General features: G+C 35.8%; 2 protein-coding genes across 4 annotated transcripts in view; both read left to right on the forward strand.

Moving 5' to 3' along the window:
* Positions 1-587, forward strand: part of LOC117403981 (integrin beta-2-like) — a 31,277-nt gene extending 30,690 nt beyond the window's left edge. For both annotated transcript variants that reach the window (XM_059032048.1, XM_034006537.3), the window contains exon 16: positions 260-587. In XM_059032048.1, the coding sequence (XP_058888031.1) occupies positions 260-302 (43 nt within the window). In that variant the 3' untranslated portion in view covers positions 303-587. The remainder of the gene's footprint in view (positions 1-259) is intronic.
* Positions 588-4,417: 3,830 nt separating this feature from the next.
* LOC117403558 (TRAF3-interacting protein 1-like) overlaps positions 4,418-17,388 on the forward strand; it is a 43,754-nt gene continuing 30,783 nt past the window's right edge. The window contains exons 1-6 of one of the 2 annotated variants that reach the window (XM_059032049.1): positions 4,418-4,762; positions 9,695-9,763; positions 11,691-11,852; positions 12,082-12,225; positions 15,034-15,357; positions 17,354-17,377. In XM_059032049.1, coding sequence (XP_058888032.1) covers positions 4,640-4,762; positions 9,695-9,763; positions 11,691-11,852; positions 12,082-12,225; positions 15,034-15,357; positions 17,354-17,377 — 846 coding nt within the window. In that variant the 5' untranslated portion in view covers positions 4,418-4,639. The remainder of the gene's footprint in view (positions 4,763-9,694; positions 9,764-11,690; positions 11,853-12,081; positions 12,226-15,033; positions 15,358-17,353; positions 17,378-17,388) is intronic. The other variant, XM_034005769.3, reaches the window with a different exon arrangement.

Consider the following 17,388-nt stretch of genomic DNA (forward strand, 5'->3'; position numbering starts at 1 on the left):
TGTACAAGTATGCAAAGTTTCACATTTGTATGAAAAAGTGTGCAATCTTGCATATTTATTGTGCTTATCCACTGTAATATTACCTTAATTCTATGGAAAATTATCTAAATAAAAAGGAAACTTCAAAACCAGAATACAGTGTTTGCTTATTTATCAATTGCAGACCTCTAATGGTCTTAAACATTGACCTAGTATATAAGTATAAAAACATGGAGATTTAATTTAATATTCTCTCTAATTTCTTTTCCTCTCTTAACAGGCTGATAATCCGCTTTTTAAGGAGGCCACTACTACTACCATGAACCCCAACTTCTCTGGAGACTAAAGCTAAATGATGTATGACAGACAGTACCAACTGTAACTATTTGTTCCTCTTTTTTGTTTGGTTAACATAAGTGCTGTTAAATTGCTTTGCCTGTGCATGAAAATAATCTTTAAGAAGATGCTTCTGAACCAGTTTTGCTAATTAAACAAATAATCTGTAATCACTGTAAGGGAGAATAAATGATGCAAACAATAAGTGCTCCAAATACAATGGACCTTAATGTTTGGAGGATGCCCATGTTAATAAATGTGATCATACCAAGGAGGAACAGAAAGTCTACATCACTACCCTGGAGGACACAGTATACATTTCAAGACTTCATATTTACAGCTTCCTACACAGGTACAGAATACCACCTCAATCTATACCATGTTGAAACATCATTGAAAGACCATGTGATAAATGTATTGGTTGCATAACCATTTGACTTAGACTTTGATCCGTTACAAAGAACATTTGGAAAAATGAATGACTAATCTTAAACTGTTATATTCATACAATTCATAACTTCCCATCACTCATACATTATAAAGTAAAACTTGGCTACTGAAAAAACTAGAAAGACCCTTTTACCTAAATGTTAATATTTAGTATCATTTTTTGCAGATGTCTGTTACTACCTGTTCCAATGACATCCACATTATCTGAGACAGAGCAAATAGCCTTGTTAACAAATATAATTCAAAACAAGTTTACTGCCAATCCACAGCCAATTCAACCCCACAGCAACAATATAGTATATTAAAACAGTTGCGATACCAGAGTACACTTGTAAATGTGTTATGTTGATATCACAGACCCCCTCCCCACCATATTACTGCTACAACAGCTAAGTAGATAGATAGATATTACATCCAGTATGTTCACCTATAACCAGTGTATCACTGCAACCCTACAGGAGAGACTCCCTGTACCAAATTTGTTCGTCTGTATGTGAATCTAAAATAAATATGGCCATACACATTTGAATCTGGCTACCAGTGCTTACAGTACAACTACTGTACCACTAATGATTAAACAATGAATGATATAGGGTGCACAGCTATGCCAATTATATAAATGGTTGATATAAAATAACACATTTGCTTTACAACAGAGTGTTAATTTACTGTATGGAAGCAGTCAAATTTTAAGACCAATGGTAAGAAGACCCATTAAGTGTGGGATCCGTTAATACCGGATATATCATGCAGAATGTGTATATCATGAATGGCTGAGCACCTATTTTTGCTACCTTTTTATATAACTACATTATACTATAATAATTTCGAAACCCTTATATTTCAACTTGTAACCAAATTGGCAAACAGGGTCATGTGACCACAAATAGTTTGGGCTGTTGCCCACAAAACAGGGTACATTCTAGAATTAAAAACTGGAAAAAAAACACTTAAAAAAATCCATCCCCCCAGTTGTTTTGAAAACCATTTGCTGTTTCTGTAATTTGTGTCGGTACTGTATTTAGAACACATGAAACACTTTATCCTAAAATCTGAAAAGTAATGTAGACAGATGTTTCAGCTGCTAGGTCTTCTTCAGTACATTCAGTTTATGGTATATATTACAATAATATTTTGGGTCTGATAAATAATTTCAAAGACATCTGTGATTAATGGATGATAAATCTTTAGAAGATGTAACCAGCCCAAATGTGCTTTGTCAACAGGAAATTCGATGTAAGATAATCTTGTTTAAACAAGTTGACAGACAAGTCTAGAAGATGGCAATATTTAGTCCACATGCTTAATAGAGCTTCCTGGGCCCTTTTCACAAATCTTTAGGGAGCAGTGTCAAATTCTAAAAAATACCTTAGAAATCGATATGGTATGGATGGGCACCTATGCCAAACAAGCCCTATGGAGCATCATCAGGTGGAGTTGCCAGCTTATCTAATTTAGGAAGGGTTTCTATTTACTTGTGGAAGAGTGGTCATCCCCTCAGGGACATTAATTCAAAAGGACCTCCTTTAGCCCGGAATAGGAATGTGGTCAAACTTGCTGACATCGTGCCTTTCGGTGGAGCTGAGATCCATTCTGTTTACAAGAAACACATAATAATAATAATTTATTTCTTAGCAGACGCCCTTATCCAGGGCGACGTACAATTGTTACAAGATATCACATTATTTTTACATACAATTACCCATTTATACAGTTGGGTTTTTACTGGAGCAATCTAGGTAAAGTACCTTGCTCAAGGGTACAACAGCAGTGTCCCCCACTGGGGATTGAACCCACAACCCTCCGGTCAAGAGTCCAGAGCCCTAACCACTACTCCACACTGCTGCCATTACTTTAACTTTGCTGTATCCAGTGTTGTCAAAATAATCTCGATTGTTTTGCTATTTTTATTCACACCGTAAGTAAATCAATGATTACTTTGGTCTACACTGCAATGCTTAGAAGATACATTATTTTTCTCTGGGAGAATGTTCCTGAGTAAATGTTGATGTATTCCCCAGCTGATTTACGACCCATGATGTGCATTTAAACATTTCAAAAGAGTCAGCAATATGTTTAAAAATATAACGCTGTGTTTTGGACAAACTCTGCACAAGGACCACCTCTAATTCTCTTCAGGGTTTGAATGAGTTTAATATACTCCTCTTACTTTATCCATTGTACCTGGAACTTTACAGTGCCCTCTGAATTTAGTCCTGGGTAACATTGAGATAGTAACATCTTCAATGGACCACCTGTCTGGTGTATTTGAAAGACTTTGTGTCCAGCAAGATGAGCCAGGATAATTTTTTTAATGATACTGTTCATGTCCTTCTCACTGTAAATCCTGGGAACTGAAGTCAGAAGTTTCATGGGCCTAGTATCCTATTATAAGCAGTTTATGAAGAATTTTGATACTGTTGTATAATATACTACATCACCTAACTGAGAAGTGGGTATCTTTTAGTGTTCAAAATGCCAACAAGCTTTTGAGGATCTCAGACTGAGACTGATTATTGCTAATTAGCACATCTAAAACTGCCACACTTTTGGACCCCTTCTAAATCAAACATTTGGGATCAAATTGGCAGGCATGATAATGATCAGTATGATCATAAGTATAAGCTGGCATTTTGGTCATTTTGCCACCATTATATTAACCAATTCTTCATCCCAAAAGAATATTAATCATTTATTTCAAAAAGTGTTCCATATTAGAGGATACTTACGATCACTTAAAAACAGTCTTAGTAATATAAAGTGTGACTTAGGAATAGTTAAATAAGATTTAGATTATTTAGATTTTAAATAATTGATAAGACTAATTAAACCATTTAAATATTTGTTATTTTAATGGCTATTTAAATATTTAGCACCTAGCTAATTTCAGTATATTCCTGGTGTATAATTTGTGGCTGATTAGTTTAAGTAGCCATAATTGTGTTTTTGCTACTTTTCTATTGAATTTGTTATTATAATAACAAATAATAATAATAATAATAATAATAATAATAATAATAATAATAATAATAATAATAATAATAATAATTAAATATGTTTACGCTTTGGCATTTCTTTTTGTTTCTATTTTAACTCACTGCATCAGGCTCTATTTATTGATGTTGTTGATGTGGTTTAACCTGGTGGATTTGGGTGCTTGCAACCTCTTGCTGCTCTGCCTTGTGTCTGGGCTAGATCCCACTGAACACAGCTATGAAATTACTGTATTACACATAATTAAATAATATTAAATATAAATTAAATAATTACCCTAGTATCTTTTTTTATTTTATTTTGTTTTCATTGCAGGTGCCATAAACTAAAAGCGGTTGTTTCTGTTATTTTGACAAAAGGTATTTAGTGTGTTGCTCTACATGAAGAGGTCACCCTATGAATAATGCACCTAATGGCCACTCACACTGCCAATCATATAGCTGCCATTACCCCACCCCTGGCACCCCCATATCTAGTTATGGTCCTGTCCACCTGAATATCCATAATACCTTCATGAAATGAGTGACATTCTATAATGTATTCATTCTGTGAAATCTACATCAGAAACCAGACCTTGTTGGTTTTACAGTTGCTTTAGATTATTTTAACTAAAAAGAATGTCTCCAACCAACTAAAAGAGGGAGTCATCCAGGGAAGCTGTGTGGTTGTTAGTTGTTGCTAAGAAAGTAGACTTGCTTGGCAACGGTGCGTCACTCGCTCAGTCGCAGCGACGGAGGACGATGCATTGTGGGATTGGAAGACACTGAAGTACTGAGCGCTCAGTGACTGCAATAAATATAGAGTTTGTCCAGAGAGCGTTTTGTTTTTGACACATTTTATTAAACTAAAAATTTTGTGATCGATATCCGGAGCCATTGCCATGAACGAGTCGATGGCGAAGAAGACCCAGGAGACCCTGGGGAAAGTGATTAAGAAACCACCGCTCACAGAAAAACTGCTGAGCAAACCGCCGTTTCGATTCTTGCACGACATCTTCACAGAGGTAAGAATAAGACAACGATGAAAGAAAAAGAAAAAAAAAAAACCAAACAGTTTGAGGTGTTCGCTTCCCTAAAACAAAAAAGTGGCCAGTGGAATTAAAATAGTACTACTTGTTTCTGTTGGGGGGAGCTGATTTGGTGTCTGTCAATATGACCAAACTCGATTTAAATAGGTATGAACACTCATATTTACAAAATCAAATGTTAGTTTTAATAGATTCTTTAAAGCTTTTAGGTAAAATGAGTAACATATATAACTACACAATTTACTGCAGTGAACGCCGTCAGTGATGTTGTGTCCTCCCGGCGTCCCCTGGTTGCTAGGCATTCCTGTCTCTGCTCAGGTACACACTAAATCACGAGGCCTCGCTGATAGTTTTATAACAATGCAAAGCCTGCCTAAATTGGGCATTTACAATTAGGGTCAACACTTCTGATCGGTTATTTTATTAATTCAAAATAAAATGAATTTAGTTTGCTTTGAGAGTATCCGTTTTGGAAAATATCTTTATTTTTTAGTCTCTGCTCTACTTTGCCTGCCCTGTTATGCAATATGGTCGGTAGCTGTGGCGTTTTAAAGAGGAACACATTTTAATCTCAGAATTCCCTTACGATTTAAAACATAGTTTTCAGTAATTTGAGAAGTGTGTCACCTTTATGCCCATACAGAAAATATCAGTCTCTATATACGTTCCCTGTAAAGGCATCCGTTTTTTTTTAGCACTCCCTATTGTTGCAAGTGGAGAGGAATAGTTATTTTGCTCACATAGACTTTGTGATTTTAAAGGGGAGGAATGGTTTATCAGACAATACTGTCTTTGGGGAATGTAAACAAACAGACTAAACACATTTGACAAATTGTAAACCTGTTGGTTACATTGAATAGTTATAAAATTATATGTAATATATGAAAGACTGATTGTGTGTAGTGTCCCTGCAAAGTTACACATAGCCAGAGCAAGGCATTTAACCTCCTTGTGCTCCGTCTTTCAGGTTGAGACGTTGTTGTAAGTGACTGCAGCTGATGCATAGTTCACACACCCTAGTCTCTGTAAGTCGCCTTGGATAAAGGCGTCTGCTTAATAATAATAATAATAATAATAATAATAATAATAATAATAATAATAATAATAATAATAAATAATAATATTGTTATCTTTCTGGATGACTTCAGTTTAAAGTAGCATTTGTTTTTACAGTCCTTTGTGTAAGACCAGCTACTATATTAATCCATATATTTCCTGAATTAACTTCTGAATATAAAGACCAAGTATATTACTGATGAATCTCTTATAAAAGTTTACCTTAGTGTTGTAAAAGTACAGCAAATTGTAATACAGCATAGTTAAAGCATAAGCAAGTATTGTAAAGCATAGATAGGTATGCTAATACACATTTAAAAACATGGCAAACCATGCTAAACTGTGGTAAATGCATAGTATAACCATGGGAAAAACATAGGAAAAATACAAAATAACAGCACATTTTACAATGGTAAACTTTAAGGGATGCTTCATAAGGAGTTTTTCATAAGCAGTTTGAATTTATTATCCACTGTGGGGGAATGAGTAACATCCAATATACGTCTTTCAGCACACTTTTTGAGGGTATCACAACATTGTCTATTGGTCACCATTACATTTTTACACAAAGTAAAACTGATACAAATCTGGAAGAAGCCATTCTTTAATTCAAAATATATCAATCTGAAAATATAAGCTTGGTATTTGATCATTGTTGTATTTCATTCATACAACCAGCTGAATATTATACAGTGTAGCCAAAAGTTTACATACCCCAATGGAAATGTATAATTTCTAGAAATTTCTCAAACAAAGAATTTTAGGAAAAATGTTTTGTAGTTTTTCTTTTGTGGATGAGGAAAAAAGTTACAAGAAATAGATGTCTGCAATTATTTATTTTAGCAATTTTTTTTGCAAAACTCAAAAAATGCTAATTAAAGTATTCATACCCTTTGATGCTGTGATAGTATTGTCTACAAGATGCTAGAAATTTCAATATGATAATGCAGAACCTAATTCTAGGAAAGTCTAGAAAATGCTGGTTTGTAGGTGAACATTCTTAGAGAGTATAAAAGGGTTAGGCATAGGATGATTGCTGGCATTACCAATAAGTCAATATGAGAAAAAGTAAAGAGCTACCTGAAGACCTTAGGCGGTAAATTATTTATTGTCATAAAGCTGGAGAAGGATACAAGAAGATTTCCAAGCATTTGAGTATCCCAATTTCAACTATTGTTTCTATTATCAAGAAGTACAAGACCCATGGTACTGTCACTATGCTCCCTTGCTCTGGAAGAAAGAAGGTTCTTTCACCAAGAACAAGTAGAAGAATTGTGAGGAAGATTAGTAACAATCCGAGATTGACTGCCAAAGATATTCAAAGCAAAATGGCTGCAAGTGGGACTGGGGTTTGCATTTCAACCATAGGTCGAGTATTGCATGGTGAAGGAAAACGTCACAAGGACAATTGCTTAAAGTTTGCAAATGATGGATATGAGTTCTGGTCAAAGGTTTTGTGGAGTGATGAAACAAAAATCAAGCTATTTGGTCACGCTGATAGTCGTTACGTTTGGAGAAAGTCTGGTGAGGCGTACAAAGAAAAGAACACCATACCTACTGTTAAGCATGGAAGTGGTAATATCCTTCTATGGGGCTGGAATGGCTTAGTCAAAGTCCCGATCTAAATTCAATTGAGAATCTTTGGTATGAGTTGAAGAAGGTTGTGCACTCGAAGTCCTCGGAATTTGAATGAACTGGAACAGTTTTGCATTGAAGAATGGTCAAAAAACATTAAAGAATCATGCCAAAAGCTCGTTGACAAATATCCTAATCGTTTAAAAGAGGTTGTTATTGCGAGAGGTACCTCAACTAGCTATTAATTTAATTTTCCATGTCAGGGTATGAATACTTTTGAATTAGCATTTGTGGAGTTTTGCAAAAAAAAATTGCTGAAATAAATAATTGTAGACATCTACTTCTTAACTTTTTCCTCATCCACAAAAGCAAAACTTTTGCTACAAAAGATTTTTCCTGTAATTATTTGTTTTTGAGAAATTTCTAGAAATTATAAATTTCCATTGGCGTATGTAAACTTTTGACTACAACTGCATATGTGTTCTCAGTGTCAGTATTTCTCAGACTATTTAAGGAGCAATTTTAAATTCTGAAATGTATATGCAGATGGGAACAAACTGCAGCAGTCCAATTAGTAGCCAGTTATTAAAAAGACACTCGGCAGCATATGATCAAAAGTAGCTGTAACAGAAACTTAGAAAGCAACACCCACTACTGCACGAGAAAGCATTTGAGAAAAAAAAAGGTTTCCTGGAAGCAGTCCAAAGAGTAATCTATATGATTGATGATTGATGATTGATTTATTGATTATTTTTGTGTCTCTGCTGGGACTATTTGTTGAACTGTATTGACTTTAAACCTGGAAGGTATAACAACCACCAATGTGAGATTACTGAGTTAACTTGATTTGGCTCTCCTATTCAATATGGCTGTCTGGAAGTTATAGTGGAGGTTTTTATCTTACATTCCCACTAGCCGTTTGCCTCGTCTCCACAAGTGAAAGTTTTTTTCTGTGTGGCTAAACTATTTTCACCTTGTTCGACACAGTGGCAAAAGCATTAAAACCTGGTGTAAGTCAGAACATCCAGCATGATTTCTATGAAATACGAGTGAGGCCAGATCCATTTTTTTTATTTTTTATTTTATATTGTATTTTATACAAATGTCTTTACAATTCCTGTAGTACAATTATTATTGTTTTAGCCCTGTGAACTTAAAGGGCAGACAGGTCTATTACCAGTGACAGTGTGTTGTTTATACAGTATGGCATTCAGGGTTGCTCTGGAAGCTAAAAGGAAGGCAAGCAATGAAAAGAGCAGTTGTTTTAGTAGCTTATTAACTTTTTAAATCATTATACTTTTTGTATTGTTTGCCTACAATAAAATTGTTTTATAGTTAATTTTAACCTTTAGCATGGATTCCGTTTTTTCAGTGTGGCAAAAAATGTTGTTTTCGCCACAGTGGCTAACTAAATAAAATCCCTAGAGGGAAAGTAGTTATCATTACCATAATTGCTCCAAAATAGCTCAATGCATTACTTTCATTTTTTAATCATCACCCTTCATATTGTGTGCTGTTTACATCTGGAGGATGAGTTCATCAGATAACAGACTGGTGGCCATATGCCACGTTTTATTTGTACTCCACTGATCAGCCAACAGTTTGATTAAATTGTACTTTTACATGTTAGGCTACTGCAGTACTAATAATGAAAATAAAACCTATAACATATTTTCAGTGATTGGCTAGGTAAATCACAATAACTGGATTTAGACCACTTCAGTTTAAAAATGCAGTGGTTTGAGAGTGGATCTGGATTCTTCCTTAGTTATGACAAGTTTCAAGAGTTACAGAATCCCCTGCAGAGGAATACTTTCCTGGCAAATGCTCCCGAGGAAAATGTTGAGGACTGTATTTCCCAGCTGATGTATGACCCATAATGTGTGATTACACATTTCAAAATAATCTGTAGTATGTTTAAAAATATAGGCTACTGCATTTCTTGTGTACGCTGCAGGGTGTTCTGTAACACTAGGCAGTGATATCAGGAACAGGGTATGGAAAAATGAGTAGATATATGGGGAAGACAGTCAAAGATAGGATACTTTAATGGAATAAAGGAGGGCTTGTGTTGTGCTGCAAATAGAACAGGCTAGTGATGCAAAGCAAGACCAGGCTGATGCAATATTATTAGAGGAGAGCCTTTAGAGAAAGATGGTACAAGCAAATGGTATAGTAGCTCCCCTAGACTGGTACCGCAATCGGGATGGGCAAGTGTTTTACAGTTTCACTACGTTTTTAGTCCCTAATAAACCATTTTTGTTTCACTTTCTACAGGTAATAAGGACCACAGGTTTTATGAAGGGGCTCTATTCAGAATTGGAGATGAAGTCTGAAAATGTTAAGGTAAGGTATTCTAAATGTTATACTTTTGCATGCATTGATTGTAATATTCATGGTGAGATGAAAGGGGCCAAAGCACCTTGATCCTCAACATGTTTTGTTGCCAACTGTTACATATATTCTAGGATTGATGTAAGGATGTCAAATTTATCACCTGCAATGAGTCAAAGATAACAAATTATGTAAAAAATAAAACAAAAGATATAGATATGATGAGAGATAATAGAAACAGTCTGGCACAAAGAAAGCATCAACAAAACTAGATGTACACTACTGTACCTGTCTTGGCAAATTCTTAAAAGATCTGATGGCAAAACACTAAGAAAGAAAGGGGTGAAAGTGGCAGTGGGCCAACCACATTTTATTATGTCTTGTGTCGGAGTAATTTGTTTTGGACATGTTTTGTAATGCAGATGAATACTGTAGATTTAGGCTTCTAATCAATTATCTCTCATCATTATGAGACCTCAAGGATCCTAAGAGACCTAAAAGGATTCCTATAACAAAAGTCCCTTGATAAAATGTGGAAGCTTCAGTTTGTGCCTACATTGTAGAGAGTCAGTGCCTAGCAAGCTGAATTTTACAAAATGTCCACACTAAAGATAAACAAGTTGTGCTACAGTAGCTCACGCAAAACACCTTTTTAGATGCTTGTTTCAATAAACAATTACAAGAATAGTTTTTTTTTTTTTTCCCCCATGGACTTCTGAAATATGTCTAGCATTTTATTTAATTTTTTTTTATATATTTTTTATAAATTTAGTCTTTGCCAATTATTTATTTATTTATTTATTTCTTTATTATTATTTTCTCCCCAATTTGGAATGGCCAATTATTAGGCTCAGCTCACCGCTACCACCCCTGCGCTGACTCGGGAGGGCGAAGACGAACACATGCTGTCCTCCGAAGCGTGTGCCGTCAGCCACCCGCTTTTTTTCACACTGCGGACTCACCATGTAGCCACCCAAGAGCTACAGTGTTGGAGGACAACGCAGTTCTTGGGCGCAATAATGAATTGTTCCCAAGTCTGAACAATTACCCATGCCTACCTGCTTTACTACTGCTCTTTTGAAAATGTGACGGGGGGGTTGTGGGCAGGGGAAGCTATCCATGTCCATTGAGAGGTGCATAATACATGAATCGTTAACACTTATTAAAATTAGGCAGGAGTGATAATATGTCAATGCGCTACTTGCAAACGAGAAGACAACACTTGCCAGTTTGGCAAAACTTCAAAGGCATCCTTTGAAAACATTAATGAACATAATACACTAACATTTGTAAAAAGATTTTAAATAGGCTTCTTTGGTTGTGTGTCAAACTGAATTTGGATAAACTTACTTATGTAGCATATTTTTTCATCGATGAGCATGTACTGTATTCACTGCTGTTTTGCAAAAGGACTGAGTTGCATTTAATGAAAGACAAATCACAAGACCACATTCTAATTTGAGAACCTTTGTTCATTTCCCAGTCCTACTTTGTACTAGATGCTGCTTGCTGTTAACCAGTAGACACAGTTATGAACTGGAGATCATTTAAAACCTGACCTTCCTGTAATAATACAATTGACTCCTAAATAATGCAGAATGTAGGTAAAATAATTATAAATGGTTAATCTACATTGAGTAGTTTTAAATGCATTGTACAAGGATTTATCTTCCAGTTAATGTCTATTTCTAGGGTGTGCTTTTGGATGGATAGAAAAAAGCCTAGTTTTGATGAGCAGTTCTACAAGCCATGTTTATAATTCAAATTTAAAAGTCATGTGGTGGCAGCGTTGGTCCTAGGCCAAACTAAGCCTCCCAGGACCTGGATCCCAGGATTTGTAGCAGCCCTTGGATGTCTTACATGTTCAAGAGACCTTTCTTTAGTTCTGTACAAAGTCTTATACCTTTACCTTGCTAGTTATGCTCCTCTTTCCTTCCAGGATAAAGAAGCCAAGATTGCATTCCTCCAGAAGGCAATAGATGTGGTAATAATGGTGACAAACGAGCCCCTATCAGTGAAGCCAGGTCGTATTGTATCAGGACATGAGCCAGAGAAAACGAATGAGCTTCTGCAGGCAATGGGAAAGTGCTGCCTCAATAAGGTCAGTTTGTTTGCTTATATCATCCATAACTACAAATGCTCAATCAAAATTCTAAGTAACAACTAGGTGAAAGCTAAGTACACAAATGTTTTGGCTAGTGCCTTCTTGAGCGTACATATATATTTTCATGGAGATGTTCTTATCGTGTGCAGCTGCATATGATGTAATGCAGATTTTCCAAGATCTTAGAAATGTTAGCTAATTGTATTTTTGTGTTTTGTTTTACTAGCTTTCCAGCGAAGATGCTGTGCAGAGGGTCCTTGCCGGTGAGAAGCTAGACCTAAAAGGAAAGCATCCCTCGACCTCAAAATCTCAGGACAAGGAGAACCGGGAGAGCAAGGAGGAAGACAAGAAAAGGCACAAAGACAAAGAGGTTAGAGAACTCAAGATATCTAAAACTATAATGATATTTAGATCCCCCTCTGTTTTAGGTCAATAGAATACACCCCTTGGGGCTTTACTGTATTTTTGAGGTCATTAAGATTGCTTATGCCACGTATCCAAATGCATCATAAAATCAAAGGGGGGCTGCAGCAGGTTTCATATGCAGTCTGTAATCTACAATGCAACCTGTAACAGGCAAAGATCACCTGTATCTATTTGTACATTAATTCACCAGCCTCTAGTATTTCCCTGACAGTATAATATATTCACAGCCTTCATGTTCAGCCTTCATATTATATTTAAAACCCGCCTCTCGTGTTGTACGCATTTGACACTGTGACAGGGATGGCTTGTGGTGACGTCAGACCAGGAAGAGACATACTCAGTACTACAGGGTATGAAGCGTTGTTGCACGTTTTAATTATAAATAAAATATTTAAACAAAACAAAACAAAACACAGGACTCGATTGCTTATTCATTTAATCGGGTCCAGGCACAGTTTGCACGAGAATTGCTTTGGCATGGGAAGGAAATTAACCCTTCCCTGCTGACATTAAACACCCGTGCCCAACTACATACATACATACATACATACATACTGTAACGCTTACCATTTATTTATTCTCACCAACTCGCTACTAGGACATACTAGAAAATTCCACTACACCCTATATATCCAGGGAAAAATAGATTGAATTTATTATATTAACTAAAAAAAAGAGAATACCAGGAACCAAGGAAACAAAAAATAATTTAAAATACCAAAGAACTACCTCCTCGGTATTTATTCGCTTTTATATCGGGGAGAAATAGCTCAGGGGTTTGAACAGCAATAAAGAATAGCATTCCACAAATTAACAAGAGTCCATTCTGTAATTGCATAGTATTAGTATTTAAATAGACATTTCATACAATTAATAAGAGCGCCAACTATTGCACACCCTTAAGTAAATATTGCACATTTAGGCACATTAGCACTTGTTCAGAGGTAGTAGTTAAATATATATTGCACACAATCAATAGCAGCACCTTCAATTAACTTACACCCATCTAATCAAGTATAGCATTCAATTAATAAGCACAGTCCAATAAATATTGCACCCAATTAATACACATTTGTTAATTGGCACACATTTAAATAAATATTGCACATGACCACTAGCAGCACCCTCAAATTAATAAGCACATATGTTAATCAATTTGCACACATTTAAATACATATTGCACATGACTAATAGCAGCACCTTCAATTAATAAGCACAGTTGTTAATCAGTTTGCACACATTTAAATAAATATTGCACAGGACTACTTTGGAATGCATATTAACAAACCCTTAAAAGAAAAAGAAAACACATCCATTATGCTCTATGGTTTATAATTCGTTTAAAATGTACCTAACTACAGCTACCTAAATGATTCTACATTAGCGCAATTAATGGGTCAAAAGCCCGGTAACTAAGTATATATATAAACAAAACCATAGAGCACATAGGATGTTGCAATGCATTGCCGTTTCAAATAAAAGTACCGACAACAAGGCAAATGTATATATGTTTCAAAACGAGTTAATGTTCCTTGAGCTATCTTCCCCAACATCACATAACAGAAAAAAGAGAATAAACAAAATAAAGTGTTTTTGCCAAGCGGCGAGGACTACGTATAATATTTCTTCTGCCGAGTAAATAGAAAAAAACGTCCCGAACTGTACCAGAATCTGTCCTTATTTCGGCCAAAACAATAACAAACTCCCGCTACCTGGGAGACCGCAGTAACCAACCAGATAAGTCCCCACGCCGTCCAAGATAGCAGCACAGTCCCAAGATAACAGCACACAGTACAGGATTAATCGCACATGGTTAGTTGCCCAAACACAGCAAAACCCAGCAATACTAATAATAGCTTTTCAGAGTCAAACCCGCTTGAAGCTTGCCGGTCTGATTCGCCTGGATGCCATCAATTCCGACACCAACACAGCAACAACAGCAGTCCCGTCACTCGAACCATCAGTACACGTTTCCTCTTGGGGGTAAACAAAAACCTACGGCAACTTATACAGGTAAGGACTACTAAAAAAACAACGGGACTAAAACCACTGGTTTATCATCCACTTGCGGTTCCCAAATCAGCACGTCTCCATGCTTCTCTCTCTCTCTCTCTCGCTCTCTCTCGCTCTCTCTCTCTCTCTCTCTCTCTCTTTAACGTCTGCACCGAAAAGAAATCCTCCAACCACATCCCTCCTAGTTTTCCAGAGGACTACAGAATTGTAAATACTTAAAGTGACAGTAAGGATTTACACAACACGGAAATATAGGGCACAGCGCTACAATACATACATACATACATACATACAAAATAACAACAACACATAACAAAACACAAAATACGCACAGGGGCGGGGTGTACCCCGCCACAGACACACATTAGGTGACTAATCAGTGAAAGTTGTAGAGATCAAGTTGTGCCAGTCCACAATCCTAAGTGTCCCAATTGAAATCTCGATGCTGCTGATATAAATTAATGAGTCAATCCCTGTGGCAGGTGGAAACATCCAGAATAAAATATTAGTTTGTCACAAACACGGTGTGAATTACAAAATATAAATTACAAATATAATAAAGTAATAAACAATTAGTGGCACCTTTGGTTAGGTTTCTAGTATGCATTTCTAATTGGATTTTGAATACTGACAAAATAAAGAATTGTGGATTTTTAGTACTTTTTTCATATAATAAATAAATTGGATTGCTTGTCTGATTAGAGCAGTATACATTAAAGATATATATTTTTCTCCTCAGGAGATCAGAGACACTGAAATCAAAGAACGAAGCACAAGCAGAGATCGAAAGGTTGAACAGCCAAAAGAGACGGAGGCCAAAAAGACTGAGAAGGGCAGACACAAGGACGATGAAAGGCAAGAGAAAGGAAGAGACCGCGAAAGGACGAAAGAGCGGGATCGGGAGAAAGAGAAGAGCCGGGACAGAGACAAAGAGAAGGGCAGAGAAAAGGAGAAAGACCGGGACAAGGGAAAAGAGAGGGACAGGGACAGGGAAAAAAGGAGGGAGCGCCCAAAGGAGCCTGAGGAAAAAGCCAAAGAACCGGAGGAGAAAGCCGAAAGAAAGGTAAAAAAAAAAAAAAAATGGAAATGGTTTAGTTAAACCTGCATTGTTTTCTTGTTTCTTGCAACACAGAACAGTCACTTTAAACTCAAATACTGAGCACGATGTTATAGCAGGTACAAGAGAACAATATCTGAGAGGAGTACATTTATTTTAAGAATTTAAATGTACCTTCCTGCAATTGTCGGTTGTAAACGATTTATAGCCTTATTATGGTTATGATTGCTTTCATGCTTTTTTTATATTCAATCATACACATCTTAAGTGTTAAATTGAGCAGCATATAGGAGAATAATGTCCTTTTTATATATATATATATATATATATATCTATATATCTCCAGCCTAAAGGCACTGAGGAGACACAACACCAAAAAGCATCTCATCTAACAAGGAAAAACAGCAAAACTGAGAATGATAGAGGTTAGTTATGTGATTTCCCCCTTCAACTAAAAACATTCACAAATAATGAACAGCCCTCTGCCAACATTGCTTTAGAATTGGCCACACGTGTAATGGTGGGTGCTTAGATAGCATATTTATGGTTAATGTTTTTTCTATTATATTTCAATTTTATGCCGTTTTAATTGTCTGTGTTCTGTTTCAGCAGCTTTGTGGACCTAACTGGTGCAGGATCTTACTAAAATATTGACTCAATTAAACTTAGAAGCAGGTGTTAAAGTACTTAGGTTTTTCCTATTAAACCTACAGTGAATTGTCCCTCCATGTGTTTTCTATCCCCTAGCGGATTAATAGCCCAGCATATGTGTATAAAATTATCACCTACATTTGACTCAAAGCACAGTAAACAGGAGGCAGCAATTAATTTAATTTCAGATGAATGCAACAGAAATGCCATCATTTTACTATTGACTTTACATATATTGTTTGTTAAAGTTGTAATTTATAAGTATTAATCAGCTGAACTTACTTGAAGTCTATAGATGTTGATAAGGTGCATGCATATATCTTGCTTTGCAGTAAGATGACCCCTTTATTAATTAGTGGGGCTTGCGAAGCAAGAGTCCCCACTTTAAATCTTCGACATACTACTACTACTTCTTATTCTTTGGCACGCTACTCTTACACCGTTTAAGCTAGAAACGCTGTTCAAACTTTAAAACGTGTAGACCGGTCTGGAATAGTGTGCTTGTATACAACTTTTTGATATATTTTATACTTTTTAAACTATTAAGCTTTTTGTCCTTTTTTTGTCCATCTTCATTCACTTTAATGGGACTTTTTTCAACATTCTAAAGCTCCCCACTGTTTAAAAACTCCCAGACTTCAATCATTCTATTTACTGTAAACGATGTAACTTTTGACACAAATCAGCTACTTTGACCACTTTCCCAACAAGTAAGACAAAAAGTTATGGAATCTTCCTCTACTTCTCTGCTATTCAAATCTGAAATCAAAACAGAAATAACTTTTACCAATCAAGAGGTACAGTTGTTTTAGTAACCGCATCAACTACATTTTCTCCAACTTTTTATAAACAACTGAAATTTTGACCACTTCACCAACAAGTTAGACAAATACTTAGAGCAAATGAAATCTTCCTCTACTTCTCAGCTATTCAAATATGAAATCAAAACAGGAATGGCGTCTACCAATCAAGAGGTACAACTGTTTTAGTAACCGCATCAACTTCTTTCAGTAGGCTACTTCCCACTGTTGAATTAACTGTCATAGAACTTTGAGAAATTTCGAATTATAGCACATTCTAAGCATGAGACAATTCGTAAACAATGTGACTTTTGACACAAATCAGCTACTTTTGACCACTTTCCCAATAAAGCAAGCCCCACAACTTTACTTGTAAAGTTACCATCTAGTTTTATTTGATCTGCATATAAAATGAGTTATTTAATCAGGCATTTCTTTGTATTTTGTAAATTCCTACATTTTTGTGGTGGATGAAATTCAGGAAACACATTCATATACAGGCAGTTTGTTAATGCCATTGTTTCTTTTTTCTTTTCTTTTTTTTTTTTAAGCCTGCAGTGGTTCTTGAAGCAGAGGTATTATGTTT

Source organism: Acipenser ruthenus, chromosome 10, assembly GCF_902713425.1.
Source record: "Acipenser ruthenus chromosome 10, fAciRut3.2 maternal haplotype, whole genome shotgun sequence".
Lineage (NCBI taxonomy): Eukaryota > Metazoa > Chordata > Actinopteri > Acipenseriformes > Acipenseridae > Acipenser > Acipenser ruthenus.